This window comes from Nomascus leucogenys, chromosome 22a (genome assembly GCF_006542625.1).
Source record: "Nomascus leucogenys isolate Asia chromosome 22a, Asia_NLE_v1, whole genome shotgun sequence".
NCBI classification, from domain to species: Eukaryota; Metazoa; Chordata; class Mammalia; order Primates; family Hylobatidae; genus Nomascus; species Nomascus leucogenys.
Genome location: NC_044402.1, coordinates 61005523 through 61020629, shown reverse-complemented (window position 1 = coordinate 61020629; position 15107 = coordinate 61005523). Strand labels below are relative to the sequence as shown.

The 15107-nt window shown below is 33.7% G+C and overlaps 1 protein-coding gene across 1 annotated transcript in view; it reads left to right on the top strand.

Moving 5' to 3' along the window:
• Window positions 1–15107, top strand: part of TINAG (tubulointerstitial nephritis antigen) — an 85731-nt gene that overhangs the window by 32926 nt on the left and 37698 nt on the right. The window contains exons 5-8 of the mRNA XM_003254130.2: window positions 6513–6636; window positions 10638–10788; window positions 12991–13171; window positions 14614–14659. Coding sequence (XP_003254178.1) covers window positions 6513–6636; window positions 10638–10788; window positions 12991–13171; window positions 14614–14659 — 502 coding nt within the window. The remainder of the gene's footprint in view (window positions 1–6512; window positions 6637–10637; window positions 10789–12990; window positions 13172–14613; window positions 14660–15107) is intronic.

Genomic DNA, 15107 nt, shown 5'->3' with positions numbered 1-15107 from the left:
TTTGCATTTCTCTGATGGCCAGTGATAATGAGCATTTTTTCATGTGTTTTTTGGCTGCACACATGTCTTCTTTTGAGAATGTCTGTTCACGTCTTTTGCCCACTTTTTGATGAGGTTGTTTTTTTCTTGTAAATTTGTTTGAGTTCATTGTAGATTCTGGATATTAGCCCTTTGTCAGATGAGTAGGTTGCGAAAATTTTCTCCCATTTTGTAGGTTGCCTGTTCACTCTGATGGTAGTTTCTTTTGCTGTGCAGAAGCTCTTTAGTTTAATTAGATCCCATTTGTCAATTTTGACTTTTGTTGCCATTGCTTTTGATGTTTTAGACATGAAGTCCTTGCCCATGCTTATGTCCTGAATGGTATTGCCTAGGTTTTCTTCCAGGGTTTTTATGGTTTTAGTTCTAAAATGTAAGTCTTTAATCCATCTTGAATTAATTTTTGTATAAGGTGTAAGGAAGGGATCCAGTTTCAGCTTTCCAATATGGCTAGCCAGTATCCCAGCACCATTTATTAAATAGGGAATCCTTTCCCCATTGCTTGTTTTTGTCAGGTTTGTCAAAGATCAGATAGTTGTAGATATGTGGCATTATTTCTGAGGGCTCTGTTCTGTTCCATTGATCTATGTCTCTGTTTTGGTACCAGTATCATGCTGTATGGGTTACTGTAGCCTTGTAGTATAGTTTGAAGTCAGGTAGCATGATGCCTCCAGCTTTGTTCTTTTGGCTTAGGATTGACTTGGTGATGCAGGCTCTTTTTTGGTTCCATGTGAACTTTAAAGTAGTTTTTTCCAATTCTGCGAAGAAAGTCATTGGTAGCTTGATGGGGATGGCATTGAATCTGTAAATTACCTTGGACAGTATGGCCATTTTCACGATATTGATTCTTCCAACCCATGAGCATGGAATGTTCTTCCATTTGTTTGTATCCTCTTTTATTTCATTGAGCAGTGGTTTGTAGTTCTCCTTGAAGAGGTCCTTCATGTCCCTTGTAAATTGGATTCCTAGGTATTTTATTCTCTTTGAAGCGATTGTGAATGGGAGTTCACTCATGATTTGGCTCTCTGTTTGTCTGTTATTGGTGTACAAGACTGCTTGTGATTTTTGTACAATGATTTTGTATCCTGAGACTTTGCTGAAGTTGCTTATCAGCTTGAGGAGATTTTGGGCTGAGACAATGGGGTTTTCTAGATATACAATCATGTCATCTGCAAACAGGGACAGTTTGATTTCCTCTTTTCCTAATTGAATACCCTTTATTTCCTTCTCCTGCCTGATTGCCCTGGCCAGAACTTCCAACACTGTGTTGAATAGGAGTGGTGAGAGAGGGCATCTCTGTCTTGTGCCAGTTTTCAAAGGGAATGCTTCCAGTTTTTGCCCATTCAGTATGATATTGGCTGTGGGTTTGTCATAGATAGCTCTTATTATTTTGAGATATGTCCCATCAATACCTAATTTATTGAGAGTTTTTAGCACGAAGAGTTGTTGAATTTTGTCAAAGGCCTTTTCTGTATCTATTGAGATAATCATGTGGTTTTTGTCTTTGGTTCTCTTTATATGCTGGATTACATTTATTGATTTGCATATGTTGAACCAGCCTTGCATCCCAGGGATGAAGCCCACTTGATCATGGTGGATAAGCTTTTTGATGTGCTGCTGGATTCGGTTTGCCAGTATTTTATTGAGGATTTTTGCATCAATGTTCATCAAGGATATTGGTCTGAAATTCTCTTTTTTGGTTGTGTCTCTGCCAGGCTTTGGTATCAGGACGATGCTGGCCTCATAAAATGTGTTAGGGAGGATTCCCTATTTTTCTATTGATTGGAATAGTTTCAGAAGGAATGGTACCAGTTCCTCCTTGTACCTCTGGTAGAATTCGGCTATGAATCCATCAGGTCCTGGACTCTTTTTGGTTGGTAAGCTATTGATTATTGCCACAATTTCAGAGCCTGTTATTGGTCTATTCAGAGATTCAACTTCTTCCTGGTTTAGTCTTGGGAGGGTGTATGTGTTGAGGAATTTATCCATTTCTTGTAGATTTTCTAGTTTGTTTGCGTAGAGGTGTTTGTAGTATTCTCTGATGGTAGATTGTATTTCTGTGGGATCGGTGGTGATATCCCCTTTATCATTTTTTGTTGCATCCATTTGATTCTTCTCCCTTTTCTTCTTTATTAGTCTTGCTAGCGGTCTATCAATTTTGTTGATCTTTTCAAAAAACCAGCTCCTGGATTCATTAATTTTTTGAAGGGTTTTTTATGTCTCTATTTCCTTCAGTTCTGCTCTGATTTTGGTTATTTCTTGCCTTCTGCTAGCTTTTGAATGTGTTTGCTCTTGCTTTTCTAGTTCTTTTAATTGTGATGTTAGGGTGTCAATTTTGGATTTTTCCTGCTTTCTCTTGTGGGCATTTAGTGCTATAAATTTCCCTCTACACACTGCTTTGAATGTGTCCCAGAGATTCTGATATGTTGTGTCTTTGTTCTCAGTGGTTTCAAAGAACATATTTATTTCTGCCTTCATTTCATTATGTACCCAGTAGTGATTCAAGAGTAGGTTGTTCTGTTTCCATGTAGTTGAGCAGTTTTGAGTGAGTTTCTTAATCCTGAGTTCTAGCTTGATTGCACTGTGGTCTGAGAGACAGTTTGTTATAATTTCTGTTCTTTTACATTTGCTGAGGAGAGCTTTACTTCCAACTATGTGGTCAATTTTGGAATAGGTGTGGTGTGGTGCTGAAAAAAATGTATATTCTGTTGATTTGGGGTGGAGAGTTCTGTAGATGCCTATTAGGTCCGCTTGGTGCAGAGCTGAGTTCAATTTCTGGGTATCCTTGTTAACTTTCTGTCTCGTTGATCTGTCTAATGTTGACAGTGGGGTGTTAAAATCTCCCATTATTGTTGTGTGGGAGTCTAAGTCTCTTTGTAGGTCACGCAGGACTTGCTTTATGAATCTGGGTGCTCCTGTGTTGGGTGCATATATATTTAGGATAGTTAGCTCTTCTTGTTGAATTGATCCCTTTACCATTATGTAATGGCCTTCTTTGTCTCTTTTGATCTTTGTTGGTTTAAAGTCTATTTTATCAGAGACTAGGATTGCAACCCCTGTCTTTTTTTGTTTTCCATTTGCTTGGTAGATCTTCCTCCATCCCTTTATTTTGAGTCTATGTGTGTCTCTGCACGTCAGATGGGTTTCCTGAATACAGCACACTGATGGGTCTTGACAGGATCAAATTCACACATAACAATATTAACTTTAAATGTAAATGGGCTAAATGCTCCCATTAAAAGACACAGACTGGCAAATTGGATAAGGAGTCAAGATCCACCACTCTTTTAGAGATTTTAATTTAATTAAATGCAAATGTTATGCAATTCACCAGTGTTTATTGTTGTATCTAATTCTCATATTTGCCCACAATATCTTTAATTTCTAATTTTTAAATGGAAATACTGAAGCAGGGAGACTGTTCACACTGAACGTCAAATTTGGCTAATACCGATTTGGAAATATAGTTAGATCCTGATTAAAATGTTTTTCAACATTACAATGAAAAGAATTAAGCATATCTATATGAAATCCTATAAGTCTTTCTTAGAAATGAATTTCTATCCACTTAAGCCAGTGTCGTTTTGGAATTTCTGTCACTATCAGCTGATCTTCTTGATCCTTTTGCTTTATTAAGTAAAAAAAAAAAATTAAAAACAAATGTATGATTCATTAAAGCCAAACTTCTATTACCAATTCCTAACAGCCATTATTCTGTGATGCTTACCTTTATTTATAAACTCTAAACAATTTACTTTACAGAGGAATACAGTAATTATGAAATAATGAAATATAAAATTTTCTGTGGTTTTATAATATCAGATTAACTGATATCATGAGGCAAATAAAAAATATGTGCCTGCTACTCCTCAAATCCTATGAGCTCATTTTTAGTAAAAGCAGTAATAAATAAATGGTAAAAATCTTGAAAATCCAAAAGATGATCTTCATAAATTGATCTAGCTTAGTGGATTTCTAAATAAGTTTTTAATAAAAATGTTATTTTGCCTGTTGTTTCAGTATTGCCTTGTCTTATTGAGATGTATTCACCATTTATATTTTTTCATTTTTAAAGAATAAATCATAAAAGCGACAAATGCATGCTGGTATTATAATTTAACTTAAAGTGCCTATGGAAGAAGATGTACTTTTACTTGATAGATATGTATTTCATTATTATTATTAAATATTTATTGAGTATCTCCCATATGCAAAGCACTCTGGTAGGCTTTCAAATGTGCAGGTCAATTTCTAAATAAACCAACCCTGCTGAATTGTGTTTAAAGTAATAGTTATATGTTTATTCTATCAGTAGAGTAGAAGGAACATATCCTAGCTTTGTCATTAAATTGAAATTTTAAAGTGATAAAATAACAATTGATGCTCCACCTATTTTTCTGAAAACATAAGGCAACTTAGTATTATACATGCTTAAAGGCACACTGACAAACCAATAATACAAAATTGAAGGGTATGAGTTTTAAGATATGTATATTTCTGCCCCAGCTAGGAAGGCACCTTTCAAAAGTGAGTCTGTATCTCTCAAATTATCTACCCAGAGCAATAAATGTATTCTGCCCCAACCCTAAGATTCTGCAATGCAGTCCATCTAATGCCATCAAAACCCCCAAATCACTTAGCTTTCTATGACACCATCTTTGAAGTTATCATGCAAGCACTTCACAATGATCTGCTTGATGTTTTTGGCACTTTCTTCCATCATCGAAATAGCAGTAATGGACCTCAGGATATAATAACTTTCTCATCAGGTGGTAATAGTTTTCTAAGTCAAAACTGAACTCCCCTATTAAAATACAAATTTATAAATTATTTTGCATGAAAACCTCTTATAGCAGACGTGCAAATTCTAAACTTTCCTTGTTTTAGTCTTGGAAGCTATTATGTATTTATCAGGAGGAATTTTTTTTTTTTTGCAAGATACCAACCAGATCAGTAATATGACTGGTTCAAACCATAATCATAAAACTTTTAAATTGGTAAAAATTTTTAACACTTTACTTCTGCTGCAAATTAGCCATATATTTCTGATAAAGCAGGGAAACAATAGAAATGAGGCAAGTTAAGAATTTTGAAGCCTGAGTGTAGTCCTAGGAGCATTTCTTGTTTAGCTGAGGCACTCAACATGTCTTTTAACTGTTAAAAGTTAGTTTTCTCATTCATAAAAAAGAGCTAATAATATTTGTCCCTGAGTATATCACATAGGAATGTTGAGAAGACAAAATAAAATAATGAGTATTAAAACATTAAAACACTTTCAAAACTTTAAAGAACGCTCGGAAATGATTGGTTTTGTGTGTGTGTGTGTGTGTGTGAACATATATACACAGCTGATGAAAAATTAATCAACAAATCGTTATTTGGTTTAAGCCTGATTATTTTTGGAAGTGAAAGTCATCTCTTCAGAAAAGTTTGGGAAATAACAGGTTATTGTGTTCTAGATTTTCTTTGAATGAAATGAACACAACAAGTTTCATACAATTTAATTGGCTTCTTGGAAAGATGGCAGCCAAAACAGACTTTGTCAGGGCTTTAACCTGGGCTCTTAAGACGTCATAGTTTTGCACAGTTGCTCTTACACATTTCCTGAAGTCTTTTTTTTTTTTTTTGAGATGGAGTCTTGCCCTGTCACCCAGGCTGGAGTGCAATGGCACGAACTCGGCTCACTGCAACCTCCTTCAACCTCTGCCTCCCAGGTTCAAGTGATTCTCCCACCTGAGCCTCCTGAGTAGCTGTGATTACAGGTGCCTGCCACCACGCCCGGCTAATTTTTTGTATTTTTTGTAAAGACGGGTTTTCACTATGTTGGCCAGGCTGGTCTTGAACTCCTGACCTTGTGATTCACCCGTCTCGGCCTCCCAAAGTGCCGGGATCACAGGCATGAGCCGCCGTGCCCAACCCTGAAGTCCTTTTTAGTCTTCAAGTATTTTATAAATATCAACCAATTCATCCCAGTTGTATTTCCTAATAGCTGGTGTAAAATTGATGTGTTCCTTGGGGCTCTATACACATACAATACATAATTGTCATAAATGCACCCTTTCAAAATTAATTTCATCTCAGAATCACATACACTCTTTAAAATAGGAGAGACAGGGAAGTAAATGTTCTTTATGAGGACAAATTTGAGTAACACCACGTGGTCTTCCTGTGGATGAAGAAAACTCTGATTCAAGGTGATAGAAACATTGGCTGATATTATTGCACTGTGCAGTAACTCAGTAAAACCGTTCTACGTATTTTTCTCATGACTTTGTATTAGGTTATGAGTCCCCATATTGAATTGTCATTTTTAACCATAGAGTGAAATATAAATCCCACATAGCTATAGTTCATCTGGAAACTTGGATGTATAAAGTAATTTAAAAAATAATTATAACTTTATAAAAGGGCATGACATTTTCCTATTGAGACATATTTGAGAAAATCTCATACATGTACCTCTTCTTCCTCTTTAGGCTTCTTTACCTGCAACAACTGATCTTCCAGAGTTTTTTGTTGCTTCTTATAAATGGCCTGGATGGACTCATGGCCCATTGGATCAAAAAAATTGTGCTGCATCCTGGGCATTTTCCACTGCAAGTAATAAAGCCATTTTAATTCCTTCCTTATAAACTACTACTTTTGGCTCCAGAGACTGACAGAATAATTAAATGATTTTAACAATTAGAATATTTAAATATTAGCATATGATCAAATAAAATCTCATTATGACTGAAGAAAGTAACCTGAAGATTATATAAAAAATCCATTTTTAGTCTAAAAGTTTTTATTTTTAGGGTGCAATTTTAAATAGAGAGTGAATCAAAAGAGTGACAAAATAAAGTTACTAAAATGTGTTTGTCTATTCAGATTTAAGGCCAGATAATAAAAAAGGATCAAGGTTCTTCTTCATTCATATATTATTTATAATTCTAATATACATATAGACACACCCACATAATCCTCATATTCTTTACTCTTTATGCATTTTGCAAAAACAGTTATTAATCTAATTTGGTGTAAAGTAAGACTTAAAACCTAAATAATAATGGATCAAATGGATTTTATTTCATTTTAAATAAATAGAAGCAAATATATAAGTTCTGACTCAAAAGTAATGTGACTGATCTTTTAATAAGAATAGCTTCCAAATTAAGTCTACTGTTACTCAAAAAGTATAAGCAATGACTCTTTTATAGTTACTTTCATATAAATTCACAAATCCAATAAATTAGTTACAGGCTAACCCTCAAATTAGGTCCCCAAAATTATCCTCAAAGGAGTGTTGAATATATTTCAGCAATTAAATGAAACCTAACATGATGATGATTGGCTGTCATTCAATTATCTTCATAAAACCATGCTCTAGGGTTTGCAGGTAATTTCAACAGTGTTCAAAGACAGTTTAAAGCCATTGAAGGATTGTGAATAAGTACATAGGCTCTTCGAGAAGCCAGCTCTGAAAGGCGGCATATCCTGGGACAGAGAAATGCTGACATCTTTGTCTAAATATCATTGCTCCATGGTATCAATCAGACAACTCCAGAAATGCCTTTGTTAGAATCATAATGGTAGCCAAGCTCACCCCAAGTGGCTACATTTGTTAATTCACTGCTGCTTACACCCCCTCTCTGGCTATCTTATGCTGTCCTTGATGTGTCAGGGACCCACATGGAGACCTTTCTGAGCTAAAATTTGTTTGTCTATTGATAGATAAGACCAGGTAATAAAAAGAAGATTAAGGTTGTTTCAGATGGGTGGAGGGAGGTTTAATATAATAAACCATTTGCCATTTTATATTCATGTGGTTAACGTGTTACACCTAGATCTATAAGAATTTTGCCTAAAATTTACATTATGCCAGTATTTCTGAAGATGTCTAAGGAAAAACATCTGTGGTGAAATACTAAAAGCAACTTGCTAGGGTGGAGGATATATGTTGGTGTTCCCAGGTCTCAATCCCACAGATGATAGCCTCTGCACTGCGCCAAGTCAGGATTGTTCCCCTACCTAATTCACGAAACACCAGAGAGAGGTTTCCTTTGGTAATTCCAAAGGACATAGTTTTGTATCCTGTGAATTCAGTATGATAAATTAGGGCAATTTTTTTGTGTAAAATAAAGAAAAAAATAAACTAAAATGTCATAAAGATCTAAAAAATTATGTCGAGAAATATTAGTTATAAAAAAAGATTATCTCTCAGAGAAACCAAAAGCTATAAAATAGAATAAATAAGACTCTTAAAAATATGCACACATATTTTAAAAAGTTATGTAATCAAATAAAATTCAAGCTATTTTTCAGAAGCTGAAGAAATAAAGGTGTTTGGAGTAGTGGGAGTAATATGTTTCACATACATTTGAAGACGGAATAAAATAAGAAAGGGAAAGAATAGAGCGTGTCTCAGAGGTACCGTCCAGTGAGAGTTTTTAAGAAGAGAGTGGAAAACAATTGGTTGAACTGAGTCATTCTTAAATATTCTGACCTTTTCTAAATATTTCAAGTGAATTTTGGCTAAACCATCACTGAGATTCAGAAATGTCGGTATAAGAGCAACATATTGCATAACATTAGGATTTAAAACACTTATCCTTTAGTTGAAATCTACAGATTCGTGAAGCTGGAAGAGATATTAAAGGTCACCTTATTCAAGCCTCTAGTATTATAAAGGAAGCCCAAATAGGTAAAGTGGCTTATCTGAAGCCAAAAGATGAGAAATATCAGAAATAATCCTGGAGACCAGGCTTCCAACTTCTGGATGACTGTTTTCTCTACACTATAAAAGTATTTTCTGAATGAAAACACAGTTACACCATTTTTTAAAAATTTTGATGTCATTCTAAACCCCTGTGCTGAATGTCAAAGCATCAAAGAATTTCTCCTTTCTTTGATGAAATAGGGAATTATTTTCTTGAGACTCTCAGAAGTCATGTAATGCCATTTGCTCCTATGAAATATATCCTAGTGCAATAGTAGATGGGAATTTAGTAGGGAGTTGGAGGTTATAGATTTAACACATGTTGAGCATGTAAAGAATGCCAGCAATTGCCCTACAGCATTGTAATATGCCATAGTTACATTAAAACAATGTGTATACAAAGATATATATGTAAATGAATTAAATGAATTATTTTAGAAAAATTTTTAATTAGCACATTGAGGGGTTTCAGGACACTCACAATTTTGATGAGAAAAAAACTAAAACTTCCACTAAGAAAAGTGAATGAATAGAAGAAAGGTTATTATTTTGGTGTCTTTAATTAAAAGTGAGTAAGAAACTCACTTAGAACAAGACTGAACAAGACTGTAGCAGATATTCAAAACCACTGTTCCAGATATTCAACAAAAAAGTCTGTACTAAAATGGTACCCACCCCAATTCTTTCATAATCTCATCACTCACATTAGTTTATTTTGGTACCATGATCAAAATGATGACATCTGTAGGGTTTTGCTACTGGTTGATTAGTTTCCCTGGTCTATTATTCTAAGAGGGCAGAACTATGTCTCCCTTGTTTCTTGTTCATCATTGTAATTTCCAGTGCTACAATGCCTGTCAGTTAGTAGGTGTTTAATAAATGTGTTGAGGAAAGGAATGAACCAATAACAATTACAATTCTAGGAAGTCATATAACAAAAGAATAGAAGTTGTAATAATATGAAGTTTTTTTGTGTATATATATATATAACTAATGATATTAGTTAATAATATGATAGTTATAACTATATTATTAGTTGTATATAGCATTACATATCATCAGTTACATATATAGCTATTAGATTGTATATATATAATTACATATATAGCTATATATAATGAACTATATTATATGTAACTAATAGTATTAGTTAATAGTAGTTATAACAGTTAGTAATTGTAACTAAATAAATATATTCACTTCATTTTATATATATGTATAAGCAAACTGAATTCCATGTCTACTAAAACAAAGTTAAGATAATAATTTTCATTTATATTATGAGCACGAAAGTGTGCTATGTAGCTTTAGATACTGTGTAAGATAGATTCATATTAGTCTGGATTAGCTTAAGTATGGTTTCCTGGGTAGTTAAATTAGATTAAACCAGTTTAAAAACAAAGGATTCAGTTTTACTCCAATATATCAGATGACTGTGGATGAATTTCCAATGAATATTTCTATGGTTAGTTTTCTTGATTGCCCTAGTTTACTTAAATCCATTTAGAAAATATGTATTTTCCCATGACTATATGCAAGATACTGCTCTAGGTACAGGAAATAGAAATATAAGGAACATATGGCTCTTGCCTTCCAAGAGTTTCACTTGACAGATTCCTTAATGAGGAGTTCAGGAGCATATAGAACATCAAAGGAACAAGAAACTAGAAAATCTTTGAAGTCAGTAGGACAATTGAGTATTATCAAAATAGGACAAAAATTATAACAGAGTATGACACAGTTAACTGGCTGGAATACATAAATATATTAATGCTCTTTGGCTTTAATTATAAATTATACACAGTTTTAAAGACTACGTTAGGGTTCAAACAAAAAGGGTTATGTACCTTACTAGAAATACCGTGTACCATTTGAATATTAATTGATATTCTATTTGAAACAGGTGTGGCTGCTGACCGAATAGCAATTCAGTCTAAGGGTCGATACACGGCCAATCTATCCCCTCAGAATTTGATCTCTTGCTGTTCCAAGAACCGTCCTGGATGCAATAGTGGAAGCATCGATAGGGCTTGGTGGTACCTGAGAAAACGTGGGTAAATAGCTGCTCAACATGTGTTTCTAGGATTTTTATGAGTGGTGCATTGTGTTAGAACAAGGAAAATACTTAATCCCAAGATTTTTACAAAAAAATACTTAAAAATATGTATACTACATCTACATGAATACAAATATTATGTTACAGTTAAATATATACTATATTTGTTATCTATTGATATTAGAAGCTATTAGAAACACCTCCCGAAGAATGTATACATTTCTAGCTAAATTAATATTAATTTTACTTTTGTAGACTCAAGTAAATATTTTCTCTTTGTTGCTCTGAGCCAAGTGAGTCCCCACAGACAGAATAAAGTAATCAGGGTTGCTGATCTCTCTGCTGTGCTTTTCAGTTACCCAGATTGATGAATAGATAATGCCAGGTAAAATTAGGCTAAAAATAAGAATAATAATATAAAGGAATAATTTACAGTTGTTTCAACTCATCAGTATTGTTCATTAATTGTCTCCACTCCATTTGATGAAAAATGGGGAGCTGCATTTCCTTGCTTTCATGTAGGCTGATACCCATATAACATCCTTGTGTCTGCTATAAGAGCTGATCTACTAAAAAGCTGAGTTATTCAGCTAAGGAAGCTGCAGCTGATAAAGAGTGTTGTATATATGTACTGCTCACTTGATCTTCATCATCCACTTAGTGCTCTGGATCTGCTATAGGACCAGTTAGATGCTATAGAAAATAGTGGATATCAGATTTTGATGGGTTGCAATAAATTGCTTTAAATTTTTTCATATGTTTTGCTTAAAATGTGGTACTTTGAATGGGCAACTTGGGCTGATACTTTCCTTGTGTACTAGTGCTTGGTTGGCTGGCATTTTGTATTATGATAAAAAATAAGAGCTCTTTAAGAGCTTAAAAATGTAAATTATCATTGACACCCAACTAAATCTCATTGTATTGGATTGCTTGGGGTGCTGTAACAAAATTCCGTAGACTGAGTGTCTTCAACAGCAAACACTGATGTTGTGGAGGCTGCAAAATCCAGGACCAAGCTGATTTGGTTCTTGGTGAGGGCTCTCTTTCTGGCTTTGAGATGGACACCTTCTCACAGTGTCCCCACATGATGGAAGACAGCTCTGGTTTCTTCCTTTTCTTATAAGGGCACTAATCACATCTGTGATGGCCCTACCCTCATGACATCCTTTAAAGTTAATTATCTCCCAAAGGCCTACCTCCAAATATCATTACATTGGGTATAAATGCTTCAACATATGAATTTTAAAGTGACACCATTCAGTCTACAGCACTCATCATTTAACACAAATGTAATGCATTTAATGCAATATTTTTTAGGTTGTTTGTTTGAGTGTTTTCAATGGTTTTGCTTTTGTCATGTTCTTTCCTCAGATTCTCATACTGTGTTGGAAACTATTACGTTTTCATGAACCAATCCTAGTGGATACTTCTATGGCCATTTCAGCATAGAATTTCTACAATACCATTACCATGATTTTATTTCCCTTACAATTTACCTTTTTATTCAATATTATTATGTTTGAATTGGTGCCAAATAATTTGTACTTTGCTATGTTTACTTTCAAAATCAGAAATCAAAATAATTTCCTCTCTCTTTTAGGCAATACACGTCTGATAGTTTTCTACTTTATTAACATTTAATATTATATTAATACTATACTATTTCCCTCAAAGTACCACAAACTACAGATATATAATAGTTTGTATTATGTGAACATATAACTTAATAAAAATATACAAACACAAAAAACAAAATAAAAACTTTAAAGCCAAAACTTACATAATTTTAATATCCCATCTGGGAATAGTCAGATTCATTGTCTTGTTTATATTAAATTTAGCTCTTCCAAATTATAATTATATAAATAGGTTAAAGGGGTCCTTCCCCTATTAATATTACCACAGACTTAATATTGACAGCCATTTTTTATCTTCAGGAAATTCTATACTGCAGATAGAATTATTTATTAACAATTGTTTGAAGCAAGATTTTTTAAATTATAATGAGAAAATAAGAGGAGGGTAGGGAAGCGTGTAATGTCATTGAGCTTCTGTGTTGGAGTCAGTCACTATTTTGAAAATTATGCATGTAAGTAACCAGAATAATTTATGAATGTTTAATTCAGTAAGATTACATATAACAAGGATATTATGACATTCTCCTAAATATTACCTTTGCTTCTTTGCTTATTCCTCATAGACTGGTATCCCATGCATGCTATCCACTTTTCAAAGACCAAAATGCTACCAGCAATGGATGTGCCATGGCAAGCAGGTCTGATGGGCGAGGAAAACGGCACGCCACGAAGCCATGTCCCAACAACGTAGAAAAATCTAACAGGATCTACCAATGTTCTCCTCCATACAGAGTCTCTTCCAGTGTAAGTACAAATGGCAAGAATCAAGAATAGTTGACTTTCTCAAACGTATATAGCTCTGCTGTAACTAAATTTAAAAACTCTTTAAAACTATTATATTCTCAAATAAATGTTATATTTTCATGTATAATTTTTAATATTCTTAAGGATTTTCAGTTTGGGTATGATGTCTTATCTTTGTAATATTAGCAGTGTAAAGGATTGACTTAAATTTAAAAAAGTCCAAGGAAATAGGGTTTTAAAATTATGTTTCATAATATGTATATATACATATATTTTAACTTGACAATTAAAAGTTAAGTTAAACACTTTTTCACTGACTTTTTTGTGGTATTAGCTCATTTTATCAATCCTTTGTCTCACTCAACAAAATAAGTTAAGAGGACCTGGGTCTAATAGAAAAAAGACTCCCTTGGATTCTAGTTTGTTAAAAGCATAGGCAAATTTACTTCTTCATATCAGTGTTCCCCAAGCCTTCTTGTTTTCAGAATTTGTGAACCTCCAGTGCTTCCTAATTATCTCCAGAATACAATTCAGAGTTCTAACAATAGCACACTGGCCTTTCATGAGTTGGTTTTGACGTACTACTTTTATACACTCATGTCTTGCCAGCATCTGCCACTCTACCCAGCCATAATGCTCCTAATATATAGAACTAGTCTCTGTTCCCCAGGTACACCATGCTCTGTTACACTTTTCCACTTAGCTAGGTGATAATTCCTCTGATGCAAATGGTTATCAAGCCTTTCCATCTAGAATGCCAAACAAATGTCAAGGCCCAGGTAAAAACTTCATCTTCTCTGTGAAGTTTTCCTTGATTTCCAGGCAGAATTAATTTCCCTTTTTTGTTTGCAGACATAACACTTTGTGCTTGTCTCTACAATGGATCTTATTATATAATAATGAAATTAGTAGTGTCATTCAACCAAAGTGTAAATTCCTTGAGTATAGGTGCAGGGTCAATATTTGCTCCAGTCATAGTTCCTGGCATGTACTTTGTGCTCAGTTATGAATGAGTGCCCTGCCTCCCTACAGAGGGCTTGATTATACATTAGGGGACATCATAGAAATATTTGTACTAAAGCTACTAAGACATCTAACTAAACAATCATTTGGGATAGCTCTTGTGAGAAAAAAATTAGAGATACTATTAATCTCCACTAATTAAATATTGTTTTAACTTACCTTGTTTATTTTTTTCTTTATAACCATAAAAGGCTATTGTATTTTCTCTCCACTCCAAATTTACTATTTAGTGATCAATGTCATTAAAACAAATGGGTGCATCTTGTCTTTAACAATTTCATTAATGTAGCATAATATATACTTGAGTTTTTCAAAGTACAATTGAGAGTAAGTTGCAAACACTTAACATTGTACACCAATCAATAGGTTTAATATGCTCCGATAACAATGATATTGCTTATTCATATTTTTCCATCCAGGAAACTGAGATAATGAAAGAAATCATGCAAAATGGACCAGTTCAAGGTAAGCTTGGATGAAATATGATTTTTTCTTATTCATTCCTTTAATAAACAACATTACATTGAGCTCATGTAATAGGAGTTTAATAAAAGAAAGAAAACTTTTACTTTAAGAGTATCCAAAAGGCTTCAACAGTTCTAAAATGAGTTCAATTATGAGAAATATGATTACCTATATCTTAATTAGCTGCAATTTTATTTTCAGAAGATAGACTCGTTTATAAATTGAACTCTTAAATATTAATGACACATTTGATGAATAACTTGGAAGTCTTTCCAAAGTGATCATGGGCCAACAGAAAGTCCAACATGAAATGCCAACTGACTAATTTGTAATGAAGCTTACTTTATTTATTCAGTCATATTTAAGAATCATACATACAGTTTTCTTATCTTCAGTATAAATGGATTAGGTAGTGGATTGAAAAAAATGAGGATTAATATTTTCCTTC